At 39.1% G+C, this 24,380-nt stretch overlaps 1 protein-coding gene across 1 annotated transcript in view; it reads left to right on the top strand.

Annotated features, from left to right (window-relative positions):
* The window catches only part of BMPER (BMP binding endothelial regulator), a 147,621-nt gene extending 124,481 nt beyond the window's left edge, over positions 1-23,140 (top strand). The window contains exons 14-15 of the mRNA XM_063406681.1: positions 15,218-15,348; positions 21,312-23,140. Coding sequence (XP_063262751.1) covers positions 15,218-15,348; positions 21,312-21,493 — 313 coding nt within the window. The 3' untranslated portion in view covers positions 21,494-23,140. The remainder of the gene's footprint in view (positions 1-15,217; positions 15,349-21,311) is intronic.
* Positions 23,141-24,380: the final 1,240 nt, after the last annotated feature.

Here is a 24,380-nt window from a genome sequence, read left to right as displayed (position 1 = left end):
AAAATATAATCCTTAGCCAAAGCTAGTGTGATTTACCTAATATCCAAACACCCTTAGCAATTTCTTAGAAGTACAATTAGTCATGTCCAAGTCCTTGCTAATATTATTATTTAACTGTAACATCAAAAAGTCTTACTCATAGTTTAAGATCCTAGGGTGCTTGTGTCAAGCGCATATTAGAATCTCCTTGCTGCCCTCAAAAAGTTGAAGTTTTAAAGATGTATGTTTGTCTGGCTGTAAGAACAGCCTGTCCTGGCATTTTTCTGCCAGTGTTGAACTTCATTTGATAAGGAAACAGCCTGCTTCATTGCCACAACTTAGCTGTCAGAGAACTTCTTCCACTGATACTTCAACGGGATTGAAAAGTGGGTGCAGAAGACTGCAGATTAGGAAGCAGAAAGAGGGAATCATAATGGGGTGTCTGTAAGATTTCTTCTCTTCATTGGATATGTGTCATCTTCTCCAGCTTTTCTTCTCATTCTTAAGAAATGTAGTCAGATCTCACTAACTCAGCAGAGTCTGGTTAGAGTGCTGCTTACATGGAGTACCCTGTGGGGTTGAAAGCACACACAGCAAGAAGTTTGTTTAAGGACTGACTATATGGCATGCTGCCTTGGAAGGCAGTGCTGTAATACAATCATCAAGATGCCTTATAAAAACAGATCTGAAGGAGTACAAAGGAAAGCTATTTGCAATGCACAGCAATACATTTTATTGAGCATACACAACCAAGAAAGGTATTCTTCTGTACTTCTGAGCACATCTGGACACACCGCTACAAGTATACACCCGTGGAAGTTCTCTTTTCCCGATGAGAAATAAAGACCAAAGACTAACCACATGTGAGCATAAAAATTAATGTGACAGTTTGCATTAAAAGTAGAGGGGGGGAAGGGAGGGAGTGTTAATACTATGTTTGTCTGAGTTTCTTTTCTAAACATATGATTCTAACCACCTCAGGTCTTCCTCCGCTATAGCATAGCTACACCGTTTTTGGCACTTCCCATTGTGAAAATTGTACATTTCTGTGAGATGATAAACAGGTGTTACTTTTCATTCTGGCAGCAATGGCATTTAGTGCAGGATGAAATAATCCTACCATTAAATAAGAAGCTCACAGTAGTGTTGTGAAGCTTAATTTGTTTGGAAAACGCTTTGCAGTATTCAGATAAAAGGCACTCTGGATATTCAAAGTATTATTGCTGCACAGCTGGTGGTCTACATGCTGCAGATGTTTCTTCCATGCTGTTGCATGGTTACTTAAGTGGCTTCTTAGTGCTTCTTAGTGCAGATGTTCATGAGTGAGCATGCACAACCTCTTCTGCTGATGTTTTTTGACATGGGTTTTATTGCTGCTTGACTTTTGATCTTGAAAAGAATATTCTTCTACTGGTGAGGTGCTACGTGTGTGTATGGCTACATCCCTGTTGGTTCAGCCCCCACTGCAAACAACAGCATCTGCAGATACTTACTGTGGCCTTTCTCTTTAGCCTCCATTTCCTTCTGTGGCTTTTACTCGTTCCCACAGTGTTTGACTCTGGGGATTCTGACTCTTCTGTTAATACTCTATCACCATCACTCTCTTCATGCAGACGTGTTGATTCCCTTTGTACTCTTTGCCCAGATGGGATCAAGAACTTCATTGCATCTTGATTCTTTCTTTCCTTGGCTGCTGCCACTGTTACATAAATGGTTCTCTAAGGATTTCTGGGCTTGCCATTCACAATCTCTCCGAAGAAATTTGAAGATAAGATGAGCTTCTAATTTCTTCATGTTCTGTGCTAGTCTTTCTTACAAGTAGAGAGAATTAACGTATGACTTCAGCTGACATCCACATGGAATGTGCTGAACATGTGCAAATTTCCACAGCTGTATGATTTCATCAACCTATTTGGTGAGAGAACTAATGCTAAAATTTACCTTCCTTTTGCTTTGCCATATTTCCAGCAAATTCCAGGATAACCTGTCCAATACAAGGGCAACTGAATAAACAAGATTTTTTGTCTAACCCGAAGTGCAGTGCATTACTGACCCAAGAGCAGAAAAGAACCAAACCTATACACACACCCATTGCACACAGAGAGAAAGAGGAAAGTACAGCAGAATGGTACTGGTCCTGGTTAATATAGACCTTGTTTACAAGATTGACATGGAAGACAGAGAATTTGGTACAATATACTGGAGCATTTGTTCTTATAAGTATTAAAACCCCGAGCTTTCTGGGCAGCAGATTAAAGAACCACAATCTTGCAGCTTAGAGGAATGAGTCTTGGCCTTTGTGATAAGGCAGATGCTTAAAGCTGACTGCATCTAGACAAATAGAAAGAGAAATCCTACTACTTTCTGTAGCATTTTATGCAGAATTCAGCATAAATCAAACAAAAGGCTCAGTCTTTACCTGTAAAAATTAGATCTGAAAGAAAGACAGCTTGAGAAGGTTAGACCCTGGCTACATTGTGAGGTGAATTGCACCTTAAAGACTTTCTTCTTTCCACTGATCTTTAAATTTGTTACAATTTGTACTCATGAAATCTTCTAAATGATATCTATGGAGACTATGGCTACCTTTAATACACAGAACTGATAGGGTTTATGCAGATATATACCCTCTGACCCTACTGAAGTGTCTCATCCTTTCTCTGGGTTCATCTTGGTGGGCATGACTTTCATTCTGCCTCTGTAGTGTCTCTGAATTATAAAAATTGCTACACATATGTGTAACAGGATTTACTCCACCTAATTTCCCCACTATTGCTGCTCCAAGAAGATGGACTTACAGTATTACTTGTCCAGATTCCCATATTTTTTTCATCCTTGTCTGCTGGTACTGCAGTTATTCCTCTTCTTTTGGTGCACTTATTTCTAATATTGATGTGCCCAGTATCACTGAAAGGGTAGAGGGAGTAGAGAGGGAAGGGGGATAGAGGAAGGGAGGGAAGGAAGTACTTCTTATGTTCTCTCATTACTAACTTCATCTCCCCTGTTTCATGACCAATACCTCCTCCTCTCTTCTGACATATTCCTTTGCTCATTCTGGTTCAGAATCCCAGCTGAAATCGAGTCATCATATGGGTAACATTTGGATTCACATAATTTTGTTCATTATGGTGTGATCATTTGTGATTTACTATTGCTGGATAACAAAAGATTCTTTTACACATTATAAAAATGACATTAAATCACTCCAGAATGGAGGCTGAAAATCAGTGTGGAAGGGCTTTTACTCCTGCCACTCTGGCTTGAGTTTGAAATGTTTCACACAGTAGCTCTGCTAGGAGTAAGCTGGGCTTCCTTACTAATATAATAAAACACAGACCATCCTAAGGGGATGAGGGAATTGCATTCCAAAACTTGCACTGCAAGCGACCAAAGTTTAATGGAAAATGTTGAAAAGATTCTATTAAAAACCAATTTTCCTCCTATATATCAGAAACTCTATTTTATGCTTTCCCCCCTCCCTCCTTTTTTTCCTTACTGGCACAAAAACAGGATCTTTGTTTTGACAGAGCTAATCTGCTCATGCTTTCATATGGGCCCTCAGGTTCCCCACCTGTGGAAAGATCCATGGGAGCAGAAAAACTACTCAGAGTTCCACATGCTCACCTCAAAGGAAGAAATCAGTGGCCTCACAGAGGTAAACATTGTGGTTCCCAAAGACCCTTGGAGAACATGAACACAATCTCCTGCACAATCTGCACAATTTCCAGCAGTAGCTTTTCCTTCTTTATTGCCTTCTGGGATTTCTCTCTCCACCTATCGGCTGGGCTTCTTCAGGAGATGTGCCATATGGGCTGCTTTGCTGCAGTTGTGCTGCCTCCCTTTTCTCAAAGTCTGAAAGGCACACTTGGGGCTGACAATTTCCACCCGCAAACTTTGCTAGTGAGAAAGGATATAGTAGCTTGCTGCCACTGCCAAGTTTGACAGCAAGCTTCATAACAAACTGGTACAGCTCCGAGATCTCTCCACTGCTTCTGTAGGGAGGCCAGGGAAGATTTTATGGGGTGAAAAGTGATGGAGAGAGAATGAATTGTTTTGCGGCTCCGTCAGGCAACATGTTCAAGGTGGCCATCAACATGTTCAACCATCTGTTCCATAGTCTCTGCCCAGCCAACAAAAAGAGGCAAAACCATATTTAGATGTTTACTACTCTGTATAAAAGACTAAGCCCAGAATTTATCTTAACGTCTTTGGCATTGGACATGACCCACAGATGAACAGGAAAAACAACTGTGATTATTCTGTGATAGGGAGAGTTTGCTCATGTGGCTGCAATTTCTCATTAAAATCTGCTGATTTACATCAGAGCTGCCTTTGTATCTAGCCAAGTAAATGACCATGCCCAAACCAACTCACTGGAAGGTAAGTTTTGAGAACAAACCTTGGCTCTGTCTGCTCATATCATCTCATCCCACTTCATCCATAATTAGGTCATTCTGGCTTTATAACCTCTGTGTGGGTTTCTGTGGTTCCTGGGCCAGGCTGATATGTCTTGGAGTCACTATGTCTAGTACAGGAAATTTTAATTCATAGCATTTAAATTCAGAAAGCTTGAATTTAATGTTCAGTGGTGTCCTGAATGAGTCTGGATCCTTCAAAGCCTTGAAGTACAGAACTGAAAAAAAAAAAAAAAAAAGGCCTATGATGGTTCTGAGTCTTGGCTCCTGTGTTGTCAGCAGGAAAATCCTCATCCATTTCACTGAAGCCAGCTTTTCATCCACTGTGTTTTCATGCTCTGTATGGTGTTTTGCACTTGAGACCTTGCAGTCAGGAAGGTTAAAGAACTGTGGCAGTATGCAAGCATACCTTATCCAAAGCTCTCTGCATGTGAAGTAGCAGGCTATGTCAGAACAGAGAGCAGAAACCAGGTCTGTGTCTCCAGGCTGAATCCCTGTCACTCTGCTCACCCTCTGCCTCTGGTCTATTGAATCCTGAATGGGACATGGCAGCCCTGCTGCTGTTTTAAGACAGCTGTCCTTGATGGGCCTCACTGTTGGGGTGTCAGTCAGGCTTTATGCGTGCCAGTGCCCACGTGGTCGTGAGAATATGCAGAGCAAAAGCAGAGGTGCCTGAGGAAATGTAAAGGCAGGAACTAAATATCCATCATGAAAAAGATGAGCCTTGCTGGAGTCAGGGTAGCCCTGCCAGGACTGGAGTTTTGCATTCATGTGTTTGAATCCTGTCTCAGTCGTGCTTTATGAGCTTATGTCTTTGTATGGGTCTGGGCCAGGACCACACAGGAAGCCATAAAACCCAGAAACAGAGTGGTTTTTTAAGTTTTTCAATTCAGGTAAGCTAGCTGTTGTGCCACTTCATCCAAGTCCTATTTTTAGCTCCTTTGATGAGGGGCAAAGAGGGAGACCTCAGAGGTGAGATGCACTGTGAGGATGTGACTGGCTGGAAGGTGGCATTCTCAGTGAGTGTGTCTTTGCTGAGATGAGAATTTGGCTCTTGTTTTCTAAAGAGAGCAAGATGAGGGAGAAAGCTGTTTTCTAAATAGCAGTCCTATCAAGTTGTCTTTCTTTCTTATTCCATCTGGAGTCTGCAACTTTTTAAATGCTCTGCAGCCACCTAGAGGAAAAAAAAAAAAGCTTGACTGAAGTTAATTTCATGTGGATTAAGCCAAGGAGTGGGCTCTGCAGAGTTTAAGAATGTGAGTTTCTAAACTAGCCAGCCTGTTTATTATTATATCACAAGACCTCCTTGGAAATATATACAGTGAATCATCATCAAAAGCTTCAGTTTATGTTTATAGTTCAGAAATATTTCTTGCTTCATGTTCTCATTGTGCTTGTTATTGGATATGACTTATTTTTATGACAGATAGTATAGCAGGGCCACAGTACACTTTTTCAGCAGACAGAAGGAGATGATCTGGTTTGAATTTTTATTTTGAAGATTTAAAACCTGTATCATTTTATATGTTTATCTAATGACTCTGACAATATGCTTTTGGTATATCTACATGGTTTATGTTTCTGTAAGGCCATGACTTCAAAAACTCCCAATATTTCTGAGGTTCTATCTAGGATGTTTATAAGCTCATGCAGAACCTCTGGCTTTTCTCAGATGAGGGCTGTCACACAGAATACACTAATGGGCTCTCTGTCTACCAGAGTGAAAGCTGATGCAGTCATATTAGAACCATTTAGTCCATGCCATGTTCATTTGCACTGTATGAAAGAGAATAACAACGTTTAACTGTTGATTGAAAGTACTTTAATGTATAAAGTTAGATATTAAAATATGTCTGTCTTTGTGAAATTGAATTAAAATTACTAGGTTTTTTCCTTTTCTAGATAAGATATGGCAGTTCAGTCTCCACTTGACTAGAGAGCTGGGGAGAGTATTCTTTAAAAATCAAGTCTAGACAGGGAAAAATGATAAAATTTTATGTCAGTTACATAATGTAGAAGATCAAAACGATGATGGATTTTCCTTGGTAGCTATGCCAAGGACACTGAAAATTCCATTATGATGGAGTATCTCTGTCATAAGGCAAATTCACTTTAGCAGTGTAAGTGCTAAGCTAAGCATTGCATGCAGTGAATGGAAATGTAGAATACTAATAGCGATATTGAAAAGTCCACTAACACATTCTGTTTCTTTTCCTCTCTTAAGAAAGACTTGATATATGCATATGATTTCGAATAACTTGATATATGCATATGATCAGTCAAATAACTTGAATACTATGTTATGTCAGAACAAGATCTGTAATAAGGAGTCTTACTGGCTTACAAAATCCTAAACATTATGAAATTTAGGAATTTTTCTAGGTTGTGGCTTGGGAGGGAGGCGATTCTGCCCTTCCACTCCTCTCTTGTGAGACTCGAGCTGGAATGCGGCATCCAGTCTTGAGTCCCCAGCATACAAAGAACATCAACTTTTTGGAGCAAATCCAGAGCAGGGTCACCAAGATGATTAGAGGAATGGAGCAGTTCTTGTGTGAAGAAAGGCTGAGAAAATTTGGATTGTTCAAGTCTGGAAAAAAGAAGGTTTCAGGGTGACCTAATTGTGGCCTTCCAGTACTCAAAGGGAACCTACAAGAGGATGGAGAAGAGCATTTTTCAAGGATTTGGAGTGATGGGTCAAGGGAATGGATTGAACCTAAAAGAAAGTAGGTTTAGCTTAGATAGTGGGACAAAAATTTGTACTGTGAGGGCGGTAAGGGACTGGAACATATTGCCCGAGAAGTCATGGATACCCCATCCCTGGCAGTGCTCAAGGCCATGGGGGATGGGATTTTTACCAACCTGATGTAGTGAAAGACATCCCTGCCTATGCTAGGTGGAACTAGATGATCTTTAAAGTCCCTCCCAACCCAAGACACTCTATGATAAATGATGGGGTACCAGAAACACAAAGTAGGTCAGTTTGGCCATAGGAAATCAGTGATGAGCACTGTATACCTCAGGCTGCTGGGCCTATGAAAGGTGGATTTTTTGGTAGAAAATCCTTTAGGAGTTGACTTTCTTTCTGAACATTAAACCCATAGAGCATCCATAATATGTTTTTAAGGTTTTTTAAACTTTGCATAATAAATAAATAATAAACTTTTTTTAAACTTTGCATAAATGCATGATGAGCCTTATCATATAGATTTGGATATACAGCTACTGTTACCTTTGCCAGTTATGCAAGGGATGTTTGCAAGTGGATGACTATGGATATTAGTTAACTGAAGAAATACGTATCTTCAGAAATCAGGTTCTAGCTTTTGAACCTTCAGTGTGAGATTCCAGGTCACACTCCTAAATTTAATTCTCTTATATTATTGTTGATCTGAATATTTTATTGCAAATGACCTTTTTAGAAGGGATTTGGATATTCTGCTCTAGTGCAGTGTTGTTATGTCCTGCCATTTTCCAGCTAGATTTACAATCCACAGATCATACAACATATAGGCAGCCAAATCCTTTTTGCAGCAATCTCTTCAAAGAAGGTGGAACAAACTTTATTTATACCACTCCCGTATGAAAGTAAAATGAGAATATTTTTGATGAGGATTTTCAGTGTTATCTTGGGCAGTTGTTTGAAATGGGTTAAGAATCTTATGCTGTATTTCCTCTTTATTCCTATAATTCCAGTTACGGAGTTGTGTGTAATGTGCACAGAGGAGTGATTTTCATTGTTTCACTTCAAGATATATGCTACATATGAACTCAAACCACTTGAGTTGTCCTGCATACAGATATCTTTTTCAAAGGCCAGGACTATTTATTTCAAATGCCATGGCTGCACAATGAATGTGAAACTCTTCATGGTGCAGAGAAATAGAAACAGAAGAAGAGGAGGTGAAAACTCTTTTCCACATTCTGAAAATGTACAGGAGTGCAAGGGGTCAGCTCCTACACAGCTGTGGGTGACATTTCTAGATTCTGTTAAGAACTTCTTTGAGCAAAAATCTAAAGGTGGCATGTTAGCTGTTTAGATGTACTGTGCCCTTCAGCTCTAGGAAATATTCTGAGTCATACCAGATGCTTCTTGGAGTCCAGCATGGGACTACACTGTCTTCCTTAGTCATTGTTCAGCTATTTCCCCATGGAGGGATTTTAGCCAACCTTTCCATTCTTGGGACCAGAACGCACAATTAAAGCCACAGATGTCTATAAGGATCCAAGCACAAGATGCAAAAAGCCTACTTGACACATTATAGGACAATTACCATGAAGAAAGAAATAGGTAAGTTTACTGTGCCATTTCATTCTTTATTTGGTTCTCCTTCCTTCCTTGTGCATTTACCACTGGTACTACATAGTGAGAGAGATTATAAATAGGTGTTAGGGCAGTGCTGCCTTGACTACTTCTATTTCATGAGGTTTTAGAAAATGTTCCAGAATGTTTCATTGTTAATTTTGCCATATTCTTGTGGGTAGTGTTGGTTAAGGCAATGAAACACAATTCTGGCACTCAATGCTCTTTATATAAAGGTTAAAAATACATGCAGAACAGTCTTTTTGGCTTTATCCAAAGGCTTTTGGATAATATTTTTAGCAGCACATAGTGTAGGCTTGTGGTGATATTATGCAGCTCAATATAGGTTTTTTTCAGAGGTCTATGGACTATGGACATTCATTTATTCAGCATTTGGAAAATACCATTTTTTGCATATATTTCGTGAGGGAAATATGAGTTCTGATTTTTTTAAGTAGATGTATACGCAAAGAAATCAAAATTGAATTGCTATCTGTCTTTGCTATGTTGGAAATTACCAGCAGTAATTACCACTTGCATTGCAAGCATCCTTTTCCATGTTGACTCTAAATAACAGCTTTGGAAGGGTTCCTTGGCAAGGCAGGGATGCATGTGGGTACCTTGTGTGATTCTGTTGAATTATCTGAGTGCTAAGTCTAAATCTGGACCAAGAACGATGATAGAGTAAAATTAGGACTCTTCAATATGTGTGTAACTGTAACATGACTGCTATGCCCCAAAAATCTTGGATCACATGCAGCTCTTTCCCTTTGGTGGAATTGTGTGTTGTATAATTCCCTTTGCTTAGCTCAGTGTGGCAATACAGTTCATGGTTGAATCAAAGTCGCACAAAAATCAGGAATCAGGATGAAATTTGAACGCGTGATTCAAATGCCTAGTACTGCAAACTCCTCCTCTGCATTCTGCCAAAAAAACAACAGTCATATTCTCAAGCATTATGGCCAAAGCTGTCTTTATAGGAATGAGATTTCCCCACGGAGAGGATGTGTCTGCAGTACATTTTGTATGCACAGCTCACTGAAGATGAGCTGTGAGTTCCCTTTCTGCTCCCACACTCATAAGGATGTTTTGGAGCCTGTTGGGCAGTGTGGCAGTTCTACAGCATGGGGCATTCTCCAGTACAAAGTGCACATAAGCTGCTTGCCAGTTCTTTTGGGCCCTTAGTTTCACACTTACCAGAAAAAAGGGTTGGGGTACTGATGATTTAACTTTGTTATGGATGCCTTTATCCAATCCCAAATTTAAGGTAATATTACCAATGTTAAGGTGTGTGGGAAAAGCACAGAGGGAGGGAGTACAAACATGGTTACCTGGTCTTAGAAGAAATGATCCTTGAAAATTATTAACTTTGCTGTATGAAACAGTCTGTTCCCCAGGCAAGTGCTTTGAATGAATACTCAATAGATATAAGAATTTCTGTGTTTTCAGCAGCTTCCAAAATTACTTTCTTTGAGTTACTTGCTGGTTTTGCATTAATATTAGTAAACTCTGAAGAAGGAAAGAATGATCTCAGGCCTTTGATCTCAAGCCTCAAAGCAATAAAAAGTCTCTAGCTCTACATACTATACTTCCCATTATATATTGCAAAATGGCTCATCTTCTCATCTTCTTACCTTGTGAAATGTCTTTTCTATCTGGGGCCATAAATAATGGCAAAGTCATTGAACTTCATCGAAAAAACAACCCAAACAAATTTTGTCATAACAACTTAACCACTGACAGAGGCTTTAAGTTTTCCTAAATATTCGGCCAAGCTTGTATCAAAATTTGGCTTACCCAGTAAAAAGTTCTCCTAAGAAGTCATGTCTCACAGGATGGTGGGGATGGGAGTTAATCTTCCTCTCTAGGCAGATGACTCTTCAGACTTTGAAATTTGCAAGTGTACAGCTTATTCCAAGTGTAGAGGACAAACCCCATCGCCATCTGATGCTTCTTAATAACATAAAATGTATGTAGGGATGCACTGTCTGTAATTGCTTTTCTAAAATCTCTTGAGATCTACTGCAGGAAAGAGGAAGATGTTACTGTTTTCCATCTGTGTGGAGCAACTCAAAGGTACCAAAATGTTTGAAAAATGCACTGCATCATACTCCTGTTGTGAAATGTGGGGGGAAAATTAGGCCCCTCCTAAAATGGTTGATTTTGGGTTTGAATTCATGTGTATTGCAGAGGAAAATGAACTGCTGATGTTCAGCAAGTGAACATCTGCAATTTCAATCCCGTGTGGCACAGACTAAGGCTGTAGGCTTCGTTGCTGTGATCTTTTCTTTTTCTTTTTTAAAATACTGCATGTAGCAGAGGAGTCTGTTCTTTGCCCTTTGTGGGACTTGGAGACTTTCCATGGTTTAATATGAAAAAGGGCTGTTGCTGAAGGAGTGTAGTCATACAGTTTGCTTTGAAGATGTGGCAGCAGAGTGTGTGTTTGTCTCCTTCAAGGGTGTGTCCCACAGCTGCCGGATGCCTTCACTTTCATGGATTTCCCCTTGCAACAGTTTGTGATTATACACACCAAATTAACGCCATCTCTGACACATACCCTGCAGGCAGCACAGACAGCATCAAAAGGGATCACAGTGAGGCACTTGGTACCAGCTGAAGACTCAGAGGTTGGCTGTGCTCTGGTGCTTATTTAGAACAGGGATGCCAGATAAAGTGCACAGTCATATCCAAGTGTTTTTCTTTTTCTAAATGTAAATATGTCCTTAAAATAAATGTAATTTTCTTTTGGACCACATCATTGCATCTCTGTATGATTTCACTGAGAGCAGAACTAAGGCTGCCTGAAGTATCTTGTTTGTATTTCCATAGCTAGTAAAATAGCTTCATTTTATAAGAAACTTGTGTTGCAGTCTTCTTGTGGGATTATTTTTGTCTGACTGTAATATTTTGATGTTTAAGTTTCTAATATGTTTTTACTTCATTTATGCAAGTACGCTGTTCTTGGTAAAAAGTCCCCATTACTATGCATACAGTAAATTGTCAGTTAGAGCTTCATTATTGGCATAATTCCAAAGTTTTACTAAAATGTATTATTTTTTGTTGTTTGAACAGTCCAGTCAGATTAGAGTATAGATAAGCTGTGCATACAAGCAGTTAGTGTCACCAAATCTCTTTATCAGTTTCAAAGGAAGAAAGATGAGAAGGCAGAATCTGGGGAAGCAGAGAATATTTTTTGAAATGTATCACTGGAAACGATAAAAAGATAAAATCTATGGGTGTACCGAAGTTTTTTTCAAGGGGAATGGATTAGGATAGCACACAAGAATTAGTTTTTCAATTTGCTTGGTAAATCATCCCATAATAGCCCTTTAACACAACTGTAGCAATAATAAAGGTGAGAAATGTAATTAAGTGAAAGAAGCAAACAACTTTTGATAAAAAAACAGACCCAAAGTCGAAGCTTGGCCATGGGCCATTGGCAAATCACCCTCAGAGTCAGACCCCAGAGAATGGACATCTTTTATTTCTATGTCCTTGCTCAGAACTGTCCTTTCATTAGGAAATAAATGGTTTTATTTTTATTCGCTAGGCTTGGCAGCTGTGTATATAGGTTTCTTTACTCTCATTTTTGATTTAACATTAATTAATTTGATTAACTGTACAAATAATTAGAAATTGTAAATCATTAATAAAACTGCTGCATTCTGACAATGGCTGCTCAGCTAAGCCTAGGGCTTGGCCCCAGCAGCTGTCACCAGGATTAAACATTTAATGAAAATAAAAATTACACAAGCAATTTGGTATGTAATGAATCAGCAGATTCTTTGTGTAGCACATGGCGTGCTACTCTCCTCAGTGGACACCCGTGCTGAACACTGTAGCAAGTAGTGCTGATCCCAGCCAAAGCTCAGTTGTGTCACCCTGGAGCATGCCTGGATGTCCATGGCCATTTCAGTGCCAAGGGTTAGTGGTTGGTGTTACATGCATATAGGAGCTAAGCTCTGCACTCTCAAAGAGCATGGCTGCCCTCCTGCAGACTGGGAACAGTGCCCTCCCTTCCCTAATTCCTCAGTCTATGCCTGGGATTTGCCAGGGTCTGTGCTAGCCTTGCCATGAATGTGTTAACTATTAAAAAGGTTGGGTGATTGATGGTGAGCCTGGAGTTTTCCTGATCTTGCATCGTTTTCTGATGCAAGCTCCTGAGGTAGCTGTAGGTTCATTGACTCAGTGCAAAAGGTGACATCTCTCTCCAAGTAATGGTAAAAAAAAAAAAAAGAAGTATGCTCTGAAAAGCAGAGGAAGTACCTCAGATTTAGAGTTTTATTTGTTCTTAGTCAAGGAAGTTGGTGAACATATAGCCAAGCTGATACCAGCAAGCATCCATAAACACCATGTACATCAATAACTAAATCTGAGTGGAGAGCAGTGAAATGTGTTTCATAAAAGGGGCTGGCACAGAAAGAAAAACAGGATAAAATAATACCTTGATAATCAACTATTTATGGAGATTATATACAGACTTTCTTTGTGATAGTGATTTGTTTCAGTAGCAAGCAAGCATCTACTTCACTGTAAAAATGAGACATGCACCTCTTAAATTGCATGGGGTATATGAAGCAGTGCCCGCTGCAGGGATACCAGGAAGAGATCACAAAGAGATGTTGTGGCCAAAGGAAACAGTGTGAAGTTATTTAGTGTGTCACATAAAAAGGTGACCCTTTGTGCTTATACAAGGTCTTTTATCAGCTGACAACATCAAACCACCCCAAGGATGTTGTGCTAATCTATTCCTTGCCTATCAGCTGTGATATGCATACAGAAACATCTGTTACTGGAAAAGATGTAAAGGGACCTACCCCAGGACTCAATTGAAATAAAATTACAATGTCACTAGAAAGTAAAGTTATTGCAAACGAAAACAACTGGTCTGTAAATACGAGCGTGTTATATATTTGATCCAAAGCAATTCTGTTTATTCACAGTGCATATATATCAGTGAATGAAGGACAGGTAACCTTTTTACATTAGCACTTGTGTTACTTATTTGTCACAGTGATTTTTTAGGTAATTTCATATCATGGGTCCATTGAGAGCAAATTTATTAAAACTCACGGAAATATCAAGCAGAACTGTCAGGTGACTGAAGCAGCCAGTGACTTTGGCATGGTGAAATACTCCTCTTTAAGGGGCACTGTTGGACTTATAGAAACAAGCTTGTCTTGTGTTCAAGGGATCACTAATCCTTTCTCCTAGTTTTGAATAAAGGCTTCTCAATTACTCTAGAGCAACTGGTGGGTGTTAGGGATCCTGATTACTTTGGCTGAGGTTTATATACTGTTTCCAAGCTATTATCTCGTCTGCTGTGGAAAAAGTTTCTGGGAAACAGCCTGTATCTATCCTTTTCCTATAGACAGTTCATATTATGGTCCACAGGAAGAGCAACTAACATGAAGAGCACATTTTTCATTTCAGCTCATCTTTTGCTTTGGATTTGTGCCTTTGTCCTCTCAGAAACAGGAAAGCCCCTGAACGTGCAAGGAGCAGGGGGGCCTTGACAATTGACACCCAAGTTCATGCACAGAGCATCTTCAGTGGAAAGCAGAGGAACTGAGGGCATGATTTTCAGAGTATGCCTTCCCTATATCTTGTCCCTGCCTTTTAATGGTTTTGCTGAGAGCAGTAGATACTCAGCATTTCTGAATTCACATTGCTACACATGCAGAAATGTCTAAGCATTTTGCATATGGAGAAACCACCAATTGCAAATCTCTTGGCTCTTGCCAGTTACATTTTAGGTCTGTGCCAAACAGGCACATGTTCTGAACGAGCTCTCTTGAAATATAGTGGTGACATTCACAGTAGCAGTTTCACACAGGGACATGTTAGCAGCTTTGCTCCTTGTCATTGGGGTACTTCCGCATAAGAATGCAATAGAAGAAAAGACTGGGTGGTATGAACCGTGCTTGAGGGATTTCCTAGGATGAAACTGCTCAGTTGCACTGCATCAGCCCTGTTCCTTTGGAGTATCCTAAAATCAGGCAGTAGTGATGCTGCTGAAAAAACAAGCACGTAGCTATTTTCATGACTTCAAAGCAGGAGGAATCTGGAGATAACCTGGAGAGAAGGCATCATCTCTTGCATGGAGGGACATGTGCTCATTGCCTACAGAATTCATACACTTAACACTACTGCTATGATTGTTGGTAAAATTGTTATTACTTTCTAGAAATAAAAAGTTTTTATCTTATGTTGACACAAAATCGTTGCAAAATGGAGTTTGCCTTCCCCCATTCTGGTCTCAGTCCTCTCTACCTGACATTTCTTGGGTCTTCTCAACTCCCTCTTTCTGTGTGATTCCCTGGTGCTCTGGAGGCTTCTCTGCATTTAAGTAGCATACCAAAAAAGAGATGAGCCCTTGGGATGGATGGCTTTAACTTTTGCCATTTAGCACAAGTTGCTGTGGCATTGAACGCCCTGTGACTGGAAAATAAACAGCTCCAAACCTCAGGCAGATATCTGCCAAAGCATTCTTTTCTTATTTCTTTTGGGCTTTGTTCTGCAGGTCCTGTGTGACAGACATGTGTGAGTGTCCGATCCATAAAAACTGCTACTGCGAGTCATTCCTGGCATACGCCCGTGCCTGTCAGAGGGAAGGGCTGAAAGTCCAGTGGGTGCCGGAGCACAACTGTGCAGGTAAGCATTTTGGGATTGCTTCTTTGTTAAGTCATTACATAGACTAATAGGCTATGATCATACTGTCCTTTTACTCCTGGACTAAGATCAAAAATGATACAGGAATTGTACCAACTTGGAAGTTCTTGGCAGTTTTTCACTCGGGATACGGGAAAAGTTTAAATTCCTTTGACATGTCAAAACATAATTATATTTCTGGGGACAACATGCACATATAACTGAAGTAGGTTCAAGGAAAGAGGAGCAAATTTATTTATTGGAAATATTAATGTGCAAACCTGCATTAATTTGTGTATTTCATCCATACTTGCTGTGTGATTTGGACTGCACTAATTGCAAGTAATTGTGAGTAATTGCTTCCATGGGAAGCAGTGGCCTGTGGCTGTGGGCACTTGAACTAAAATGCTATTTTGCAGATGAGTATTTCTGCTGATGATGGTCTCATTAATTTAGGACACTCTGTAATGGCATTGGTTTGTCTGGAATCGTATTCAGATTTATGTAAAGCAATTAACAGTAGTTGAATAAAAACAACAAACAGCGAGAGGAGGATACTTAGTGCTGGTCTAAGAGCTATTACTCTGTGGTCCATTTTGGTGATTGTGTGTGGTTCAGGGTCTACTCTCTCAACTTCAATTTCCTTTTCTGTTGAAGGCATTTTAGCAGGGATGGGAGAGTGACAGAGCAAATTATGTTTGATTGACTGTTCCTAAAAGGTTCACTTTTTGTCTTACAAAGCAACAGGACAATCCAAACAGGGTGTCACTAAGTGAAAACTATTCAAGGATGTGGTCTTAGACAGCACAAGTAATGTATATAATTTTAATCTATTGATCTGGTAGCAGATCTATGAAGAACCTGAAGGAAGCATCATGATTTTTTTTTCCAAAGCACTTCAGACTGAGACCTCAGTATGGCAGATGCTGTAAAAATAATAAAAACTCCTTGCTAGCAGCCCCTGCCTTAAGGAGTTTATACAAGTGTTGACATATCACGACTTAACTAATTGAGGCTTCATTTCACAAATTTTTTTCTGGCATCTTATCAAAGAGAAGAAAATTTTCTGAGGCAAAAACAGTCCTTGTGAGAACATTATGAAGGAATTTAAACACGCAGCCTCCATTAAAGCTAATGAAAGAAGTTTTTAAATCAACATGAATTTTTTAATCTCTTCTAGAGGGAAAGGGGAAATCTTAAGCAGAAAATGTAGATAAGCTGTATAAGGCTAAGTGCCCTCAAAACACTTATTTAAGTATCCAATGACAGATAAGTAGCACCATCTTCTAAGTAAATAATACAGTAAGCATTAAATTAAAATAGATCCACTTCTTTCCATATGGTACCAGTGGCCAGCATCAAGATTTTACTCTTTAGCTGACTTTTTTTCTCTCTGAAACAAGTAGTTGCAATTATTGTGTCCCAATTACAGATAAAAGTTTATAGGTGGGAAACAACATTTCTGTAATAAAACTTTAGCATTCTATGACTTTCATTTCCTGCTGGACATTTCATAGCTGGCAGGATACTTGCAGGAGTTGTGTTCTGATGAAAATGGAGTATAATTATTAGTAAAGTCAGGTTTTAGTTATACTTTTGTGTGTTTTAAAACCAGATCTTGTGTGGTTGCCAGTTGCTCTACCCTAACTGCCGTAAGCTTAGCTCATTTTTATAATCTTCAGGAAACGTGTGTTGTCTGGAGGGCCATCCAAACAGGATGCTCAGGAGGCTGAATTGCACGTCCTGTTCCCTACATGCTCTTCCCTCTCCCCCAGTGCAATAGCTTATTCTCCCCTACATTATTCTGCAGAACACCGCTACTCGAGGTTTGCTGTCCTATGAGGTTGACTCATTAAAGGGAATGTCAGCTGTCATTTAACTGGAGCAGTGAAAAGGGGAAGATAATGAGTAAGAAAAATGGTTAAGGTAGGAAAAGATTGGTGAGATCCACATGGGAACTGAGAGGGTTAGGAAAAGGATGTGGGTTGCCATGGAAAGTAGTGGGGAGTTAGACCTGTTAGGATGGCTATAGGAAAAAATATGGTTTTTGAAGGAGAAATTAAAAAACCAGGAGAGCCAACATGAGGGAAAGAAGAAAAAAGAAAAAGTGACCCACAGAAGAGGGAAAATAAAGGACAGAAATGGAAAGAAGAGGTTTGAAGAGAAAAGGAGAAAGAAAAAAGAATATATTATATACATTTTTACCCAAGAAAACAAGATGTTTATAAAGTACAATTAGGTAAACTGAAGTAGTGAAAGACCTTGGGATACAGTAATTTAATACTGTGTTTCTCAGGATACCAAGAGAAAGAAGATGTAAGGATGCTAGAAGGCAATAACTCCTGCCTTGAGCATGACTACACATGCAAGAAAGCAATGAGATAAGGGCTATAATATAGTGCAAAATGCACTGATGTGCTGACATGCTACAACAGTTTAATAAAATCTGAACATTTTCTCTCTTCCTCTGTGATCAGTTGAAGTGGAGGGAGATGATTTTGACTATTCTCCTTTGGATCCCTTTTCTGCTGGAGAATGTTCTGACACATGTCACTCTTTCCCCCTGCTAAATGTTGCTTTCCTTTAATTCATTTATTCCCTGTGTGAATGTATCAGGAGGGCTATTCTGGCTTTTCAGTGGATACTTACTGAAAATTGAAAGCTGAAAATATTAACAGGAGTGTATCATGGGAAGGTCAGTGCCCAGATCCATCACCTTTAGCTCTGTTAGAAGGAGATGTTGTGAATTGCAAGCACTATGAGTGAAATCCATTTGTAAATCTTACAAAAGACTTCCAAACTGTGTAACACTGACAGAAGAAGCCAGAAGATTCATTGATGCTCAAATATTAGTTTAGAATTTTTTTTGAAATCAGATTTACCAGATATCATCAACCAAAGGAATTTTTCAGCAGTTATACTACATATTTTGGCTTTTGTGTTGGGGAATAAGAGTTCCTCCTAAATTATTATGGCCATGTCTACAAAGACAGGCACAGAAGCCTCCTCTGTGAAACTGCCAAAGTGGCTGGACTAAACCAAAGTGGCTTGGTTTGCAGACCTAGTCTGCAAATGGTAGCCTTATTAGGCTGAGTTTATTAGCTCAAGCACTGTGCTGTATTTATGTGACTATATGGCTTCTGGGCTGGAGCTGGCTATTATCCCGCCAGCTCAGAAAGTGGTCTGAGGAAGCTCACATCTCTCATGCCAAACACATGTTCTAGAAGAAGAGTGGAAAAATCCTGTTGGGACTGGTAATGTTTCAAAATACAATATTATTAGTAACTTTTGTACATTGAGTTTGGGTTTTTTATAATTTTTTTTGCTGGTTTACTAAGGAAGTTATTAGTAACAGAGCTCAGTTATTTAAGAGAGGAATCTGTCTTAAAAGACGGGTGCAAAGACACCACTTCTGTTTTCCATGTTTACATGGTAGTGAATCACTTCAGCAGTTCCTGGGAAGCCTTCTGCAGAATGTCTTTATTTTTATATTTTAAACTGTTGATGAAGTGGAATGTTCTGGATCAATCACACCACATGTTAACAACTGAATCACTCAACAATAAAAGCCATCCAGGGAACTTAAACAGCAGCCATTGTAATTTTCTGATTTTTCCCTTGACAGCATGTTAATAATGCCATTATAGGCTGCCTACAGCAGAAAATAGTCATCATATCTTCTACATGGCATTGTCTGAAGGATAAGGAGGTGTTTTGATATCCCACATCCATGCGTGGTAAAGCAGAATGGGGAGTACTTGCAGACGCCATGGCTGCTGAGGGCAGGGTGTAATATGTTCTCATTTGCTCTGAGGCAGAGATGAGGAAGTGGAAAGGAGCCCTTAGCCAACTTCCCTTAAACCTACCAGCTGAGGAGCCAAACAGAGCTCAGGTGGAAGCAACGGGCCAGCTATTACTGCACTAAAGCTTTGTGGGACGAAACCTTTGCAGCCTTAAAAACTGAAGCTCATGTTCCTTTCTATATGGAAACCACATGTGCTGAAGTCTAGTGTTTGTTTTTGGCTGGTCAGTTAGAGATCCTACAAAGGGAAGCTCATTTTCAGATAGGAGGGATAAAAGCTTCTAGTAAACAGCTCCAGTAAGATAATTCACATTGTGTATGGATGATCACTTACTGTCCTTGAATGTCTTGGTCTACTTTTCTAGTCAGTTAATACACTGTTTGCAAAGCTCCGGGGAGATCTGCACATTTTCGTTTCCCCTCTTATAGAGATTTAATCTCTATTCTTAGCACACTCTGTAAGCGTAGAATTTCCTGGGAATCTAACATTTTATTCTGTGCTTAATATTGCTTGCATGTTTTTCCCACCTTCTAAATTTCCTGTTTCATTTAATTATTTAAAATTTTTCCTTTTGTTTGTTCCTTCTTAAGTATACATGGAAGTTATCATGCAGAGCAAGACAGAAATGTGAAGCTGGAAAAATATTCTCAAAAGATCTATGCTCACAAACTGAATAAGCCTATCCTGAACATAGCTGACAGACAGATATTTGCTTCCAGCCTATTCTAAAACAATGTTCAATTAAACATGTCTCACAGAGTTTCTAGGTGGGTTTCTCTTGATGCTTTCCTATGCGTAAAGATGGAAAGTTGGGGGTTTTTCTCCTCTGATATCTAATATCCATCTAATAGTCAGCATTTGATTCTCTGTAACACCAGGGTAATTTTCCTCTGTACTATCATTTTTTTTTACAATTTTGTGTTTATTAATATGTGTGTCCTGAGAATTATATAAGCATAAATTCTATAAAATGCAGAAGAAATAAAACTTGAAAGAAGCTGATGCTGTTTTGAAGATTCCTTAATGGTGAAAAGGAACCCTTAAAATTTATGATGTCTTAGCAATAAGACTTCCATCCTCTTTGATACACTCATACATATTTAATCAATTTATTTCTGTTTTCTCTTCATGAATAATAGCAGTACTGAAATGACTCTGTAGGCCAATTCTCACAACAAAACACTGTTTTCTGTCCATAACAAAATTGTCATTTAAAAAATCTTGACCTCTCAAAGTTGAAGAAACCTTCCTAATACAATCACCTCTCTGGAGATGATTTTGGATGCTTGAGAGTCCCTTACCATCCATGAACTATTTTATCAGCCCTTGGTTTTGCCATCAGCACAGCTGTTAAAAAGAATAACAGACTTGTTTGCCATCGAACTGTGGATTATTCTCCATACTAAAAAGGCAAGATATAAAATGTTGAGAGTTTCAGTATTGATCTGGAGGGGTTATAGTGCTTTTAGCTGAGCCTTCAGTGATCTTTTATGTTGAAAATGCATCGAACTGTCAGCTACATAAATTAATGGATAAATACTGGAATCATTAAATACAAAAATCCTCACTGTCAGTGATCCCTTGGTAAAACAGGACAAAACATGGATACAATTGATTTTTAATTTTTATTTGTTTGTTTTAGAAATGGTGTTTCTGGGTTAACAACATTGATTTAGTTTGCTGCAATATGAAATATAGAACGTATAATCTTAGTATCAGAAATTCTAATGGGATGAACGACAGTCCTTTCTCTTCTTCTTTTTGTAGGAGTGGAACTGATAATAACTGTCCAACCTTGTAAATGTTTCAGAAATCTTTGAAAAAAGGCATTGTAATAAAAGTGTTAATCCTTTAATATAAAGCATAGATCTGCATATAGATAGAAACCTTGCCAAAGCTATATATACCATTAGTTGCGTTCAAATTCTCAGAAAGTTCAGTACCGCTGTGGACTTGATAGCTTTTGACAAGGAATTTTGCTACTTTTATATTTATTATGTAATATAGTGGAATTGTTTTACAAGTAATTTTTTCCTTTAGATAATTGTCATTCCGAAATGTGCTTTTTTGATATTTGCAGTAGAAATTAAGCAAACTGATAAGTAAGTTTTCTTGTGGGGCTCTGTGTAATACGCGTATTTTGTTCCTTTCAACTCCTTTCAGCAACCCAGTGTAAACACGGTGCAGTTTATGATACCTGTGGTCCGGGATGTGTCAAAACATGTGACAACTGGAATGAAATTGGACCATGCAACAAGCCCTGCGTTGCAGGGTGTCACTGCCCGGCAAATTTAGTTCTTCACAGAGGAAGATGCATCAAGCCAGTGCTGTGCCCACAGCGGTGACATTCGTTCTCTTTCCGTGGACACTAACGCGGGTGGTCGCTGACGCCTCTGACGCTCACAGCCAGTGAAGGACTCCAGCTGTTCGTGCGCAGTCTCTGCAACGTACACGTCTACTCACAGAGTGTAAATGTGCTCCTCTGTGTGTATTTGTGTGCCTCTAAGTACACACACGTGGCACCTAGAAAGTTATATAAATGTATACTGTGTGTATTTGGACACGTGTCCATACACAAGTGCCCTAAACGTAAGTACAACCCATATATTTATGTATATGTCCACACACAAATATACATAATTTCTATATACCATAAAAGGATGAATTATAATATGTATATTTTTTGCTATAAAGTTTATGTATTATTATTTCTAGGACCCTGATCTGTAAGTCATTGTATAAATAAACCAGGTGTTTTTAATATAATATTGTGGCATGAAAAGATTGGATGACTTTGCTGTTGCATAAGTTTGTTGTTACCAAGGAAACTTTTCTAGGACCGTAGCAGTGCCAGGCTGGATTAGTTTCAACACAGAACCTGGATTTACAGTTGTACAGGAAACACATTTCTCTGGAGATGGAGGATTTATCTAGGAATATTTCATGCGTACTTTAGAGCTGCATAGTGATTGGTGACAGTGCTTAATCAGGCAGAGAAAGCTGGGGATTGGCTTTTATGCTTTACTGAAATAACTGTGCAAAATTATTTCCAAAGCTGTTTGGACAATGGCCAGGATAGAGATATTTCTTTCTGGAATGGCACCAAAGAGTCGGGGCCAGATTTTCATAAGTGTTAGACACCCAACAGCTCACTTTGAAAATCTGACCACTTCCCATTTCATATCCTAATGCCTCATCTCTGTTGTTGTGTTTGGCAGTAGCCGTGAATGCACAATGAGGAGCTTGAAGAAAATATTCATGTGCATATTAGCCTCTTAAACATGTTTGAAACGCCTGGGTTTGTTTCATGTCTCCTCCAAATATTATGCAGAAAGCAAATCCCACACTGAAATGTTTGATTTCAATGCCTTAAAACATAAATAAATGCCAGGCTTAGTAACTCATTTAATTTATCAGCATGGTTTAGAAGAAAGACAAATTCACCCCACTGAAAACCAGTAGAGAATGTCAAATGCTAATTGGAGAGCTGCAGTGTATTTCCTTAGTGGTCTTTTGGTTGAAGTTTACGAACATGTGGGCTCTGTGAAGTTTGCATGACTTTTGAAGTCTCCCAGGGGAGAAGCAATAATATGGGATTTCATTAGAAACAGTTAAAAAAGCCATACAACTTTCTCAAGCCTGAAGGGACAGGGGGCTATTTTTCTTCACTGCAAAGCCTCTTGTTGAGCCTGATGGAATGGTCTCTGGAGATGATAGAAATCTTTGTGCATCTGATTTAGGTTTATAATGAAGTAACATCCTCCCACGTAGCTACTTCCGTCATGCCTTGCACTGAAATTGCACATTGTAATGCTTTGAACAACTTTCTCCTTTAATTCTTTTCTACTGAGGAAGTTAAACTGGGCCTGAGTTTCCAGTATCCAAGATGCTGTACCACCACAGTGTTAAAAAGAACTGGGCATATAATGCCAAGAGTGTTCCATGGATGTTCATCCAAATCTTAAATAAACTCAGCTTGGTCTTTTTATGTCCTTTTTGTGTTCGTTTTCTTGGAACAATCAAATAATTCCGTTTTACTGGCAGAGAGGGTTTTGAAGACTCATACACAAGTGCACTGGGAAGCAGAATTGAAAATGTGCAGATCCCATAAGAGCAGAAAACTAGAGGAGTTTTATCTGTCTCATGTGCAAATTGAATGGCAAAGTTGAAATTTAGAGCAATTGCAGTGGGCTGAAGGAGTTTAAAAAAAAAATAGCAATCATTAAAATAATTTAAAGTGTCAATTAGACCAAAGAGCTTTTCAGCATGTGAGCTTTCAGTGCTGAGATACGGGGTCTAAACCATTAAAAAGAATATTTGCCTACCTTTAGTTTAGGCCAGATTTTAATTACTTACTGCTCAATGTTTTCAAAATAAAAATACAAGCAACTTGAATTGCGTACATGATTAGTGTATGCATTTGTCTTTTCTCCTGACTTAAAAAGGTGAATGAAAGGTGAAGGGAGAGTCCTGCAGCTCGGGGGCTGCAGGGCTCAGTCTCAGTCCACTGATCACATTCAAGCAATGCTTAATTGTTTCTAGGTGAGGAGGTGACTCAGTCTTTCTGTAGGATGAACTCTAGTTTTAGATCTTAAACTGGTTCTGTTTGAATCCTGACCCAGATCATCTCAAAATGAAAATTCATTCCTTGATTTAAGTTTTTCATATCTGCCTAATTAAGACCAGACCCATGCTTTTCAGTTTATTGGTGTAGACCGAGCAAGGAAAATGGTTTTACCTCTAAGGCAAGTGGTTGTGCCCTTATGGTGCTGTAGAGCTTTTTCCTCCAAGATCTACAGTTTTCAAGGCAGGAGTAAGTGCTATAATCTGTCTGTTCAGTCTACATGTACCATCTAAGAAAACATTGTTCTGCTTTTCTAGAAATTTCCCCCAAATTCCCATTTGGCAGAAGTTTTTACATCTGTTTCGGTGGTTACCCTGTGCCTTACTGAACTATTGAGTTTGTATCAGCCCCAGGTGGGGCTGTTGTACTCCACTGTTCCGTTTATCTCTCTCCTTCAAGGCCATTCAAAAGTTGAAAGTCTAGCCCAGTACCATAAATACCATTATTACCACTGGCCTCCTAGAGTTTGGGTTGAAGACCATCTTCCTACTGCTGTCTTTCCTCATGGAATATTGCCCCTAGGATGTTAGAGCTGGAAGTTTCCTATATATCACTGGGGATTTATTTTTTATGAAATTCACTGGTAGTCCAAATTTAGTATGCTAAAT

The sequence above is a fragment of the Prinia subflava genome, chromosome 1, assembly GCF_021018805.1.
Source record: "Prinia subflava isolate CZ2003 ecotype Zambia chromosome 1, Cam_Psub_1.2, whole genome shotgun sequence".
NCBI classification, from domain to species: domain Eukaryota; kingdom Metazoa; phylum Chordata; class Aves; order Passeriformes; family Cisticolidae; genus Prinia; species Prinia subflava.
This window is presented reverse-complemented; position numbering and strand designations above follow the sequence as displayed.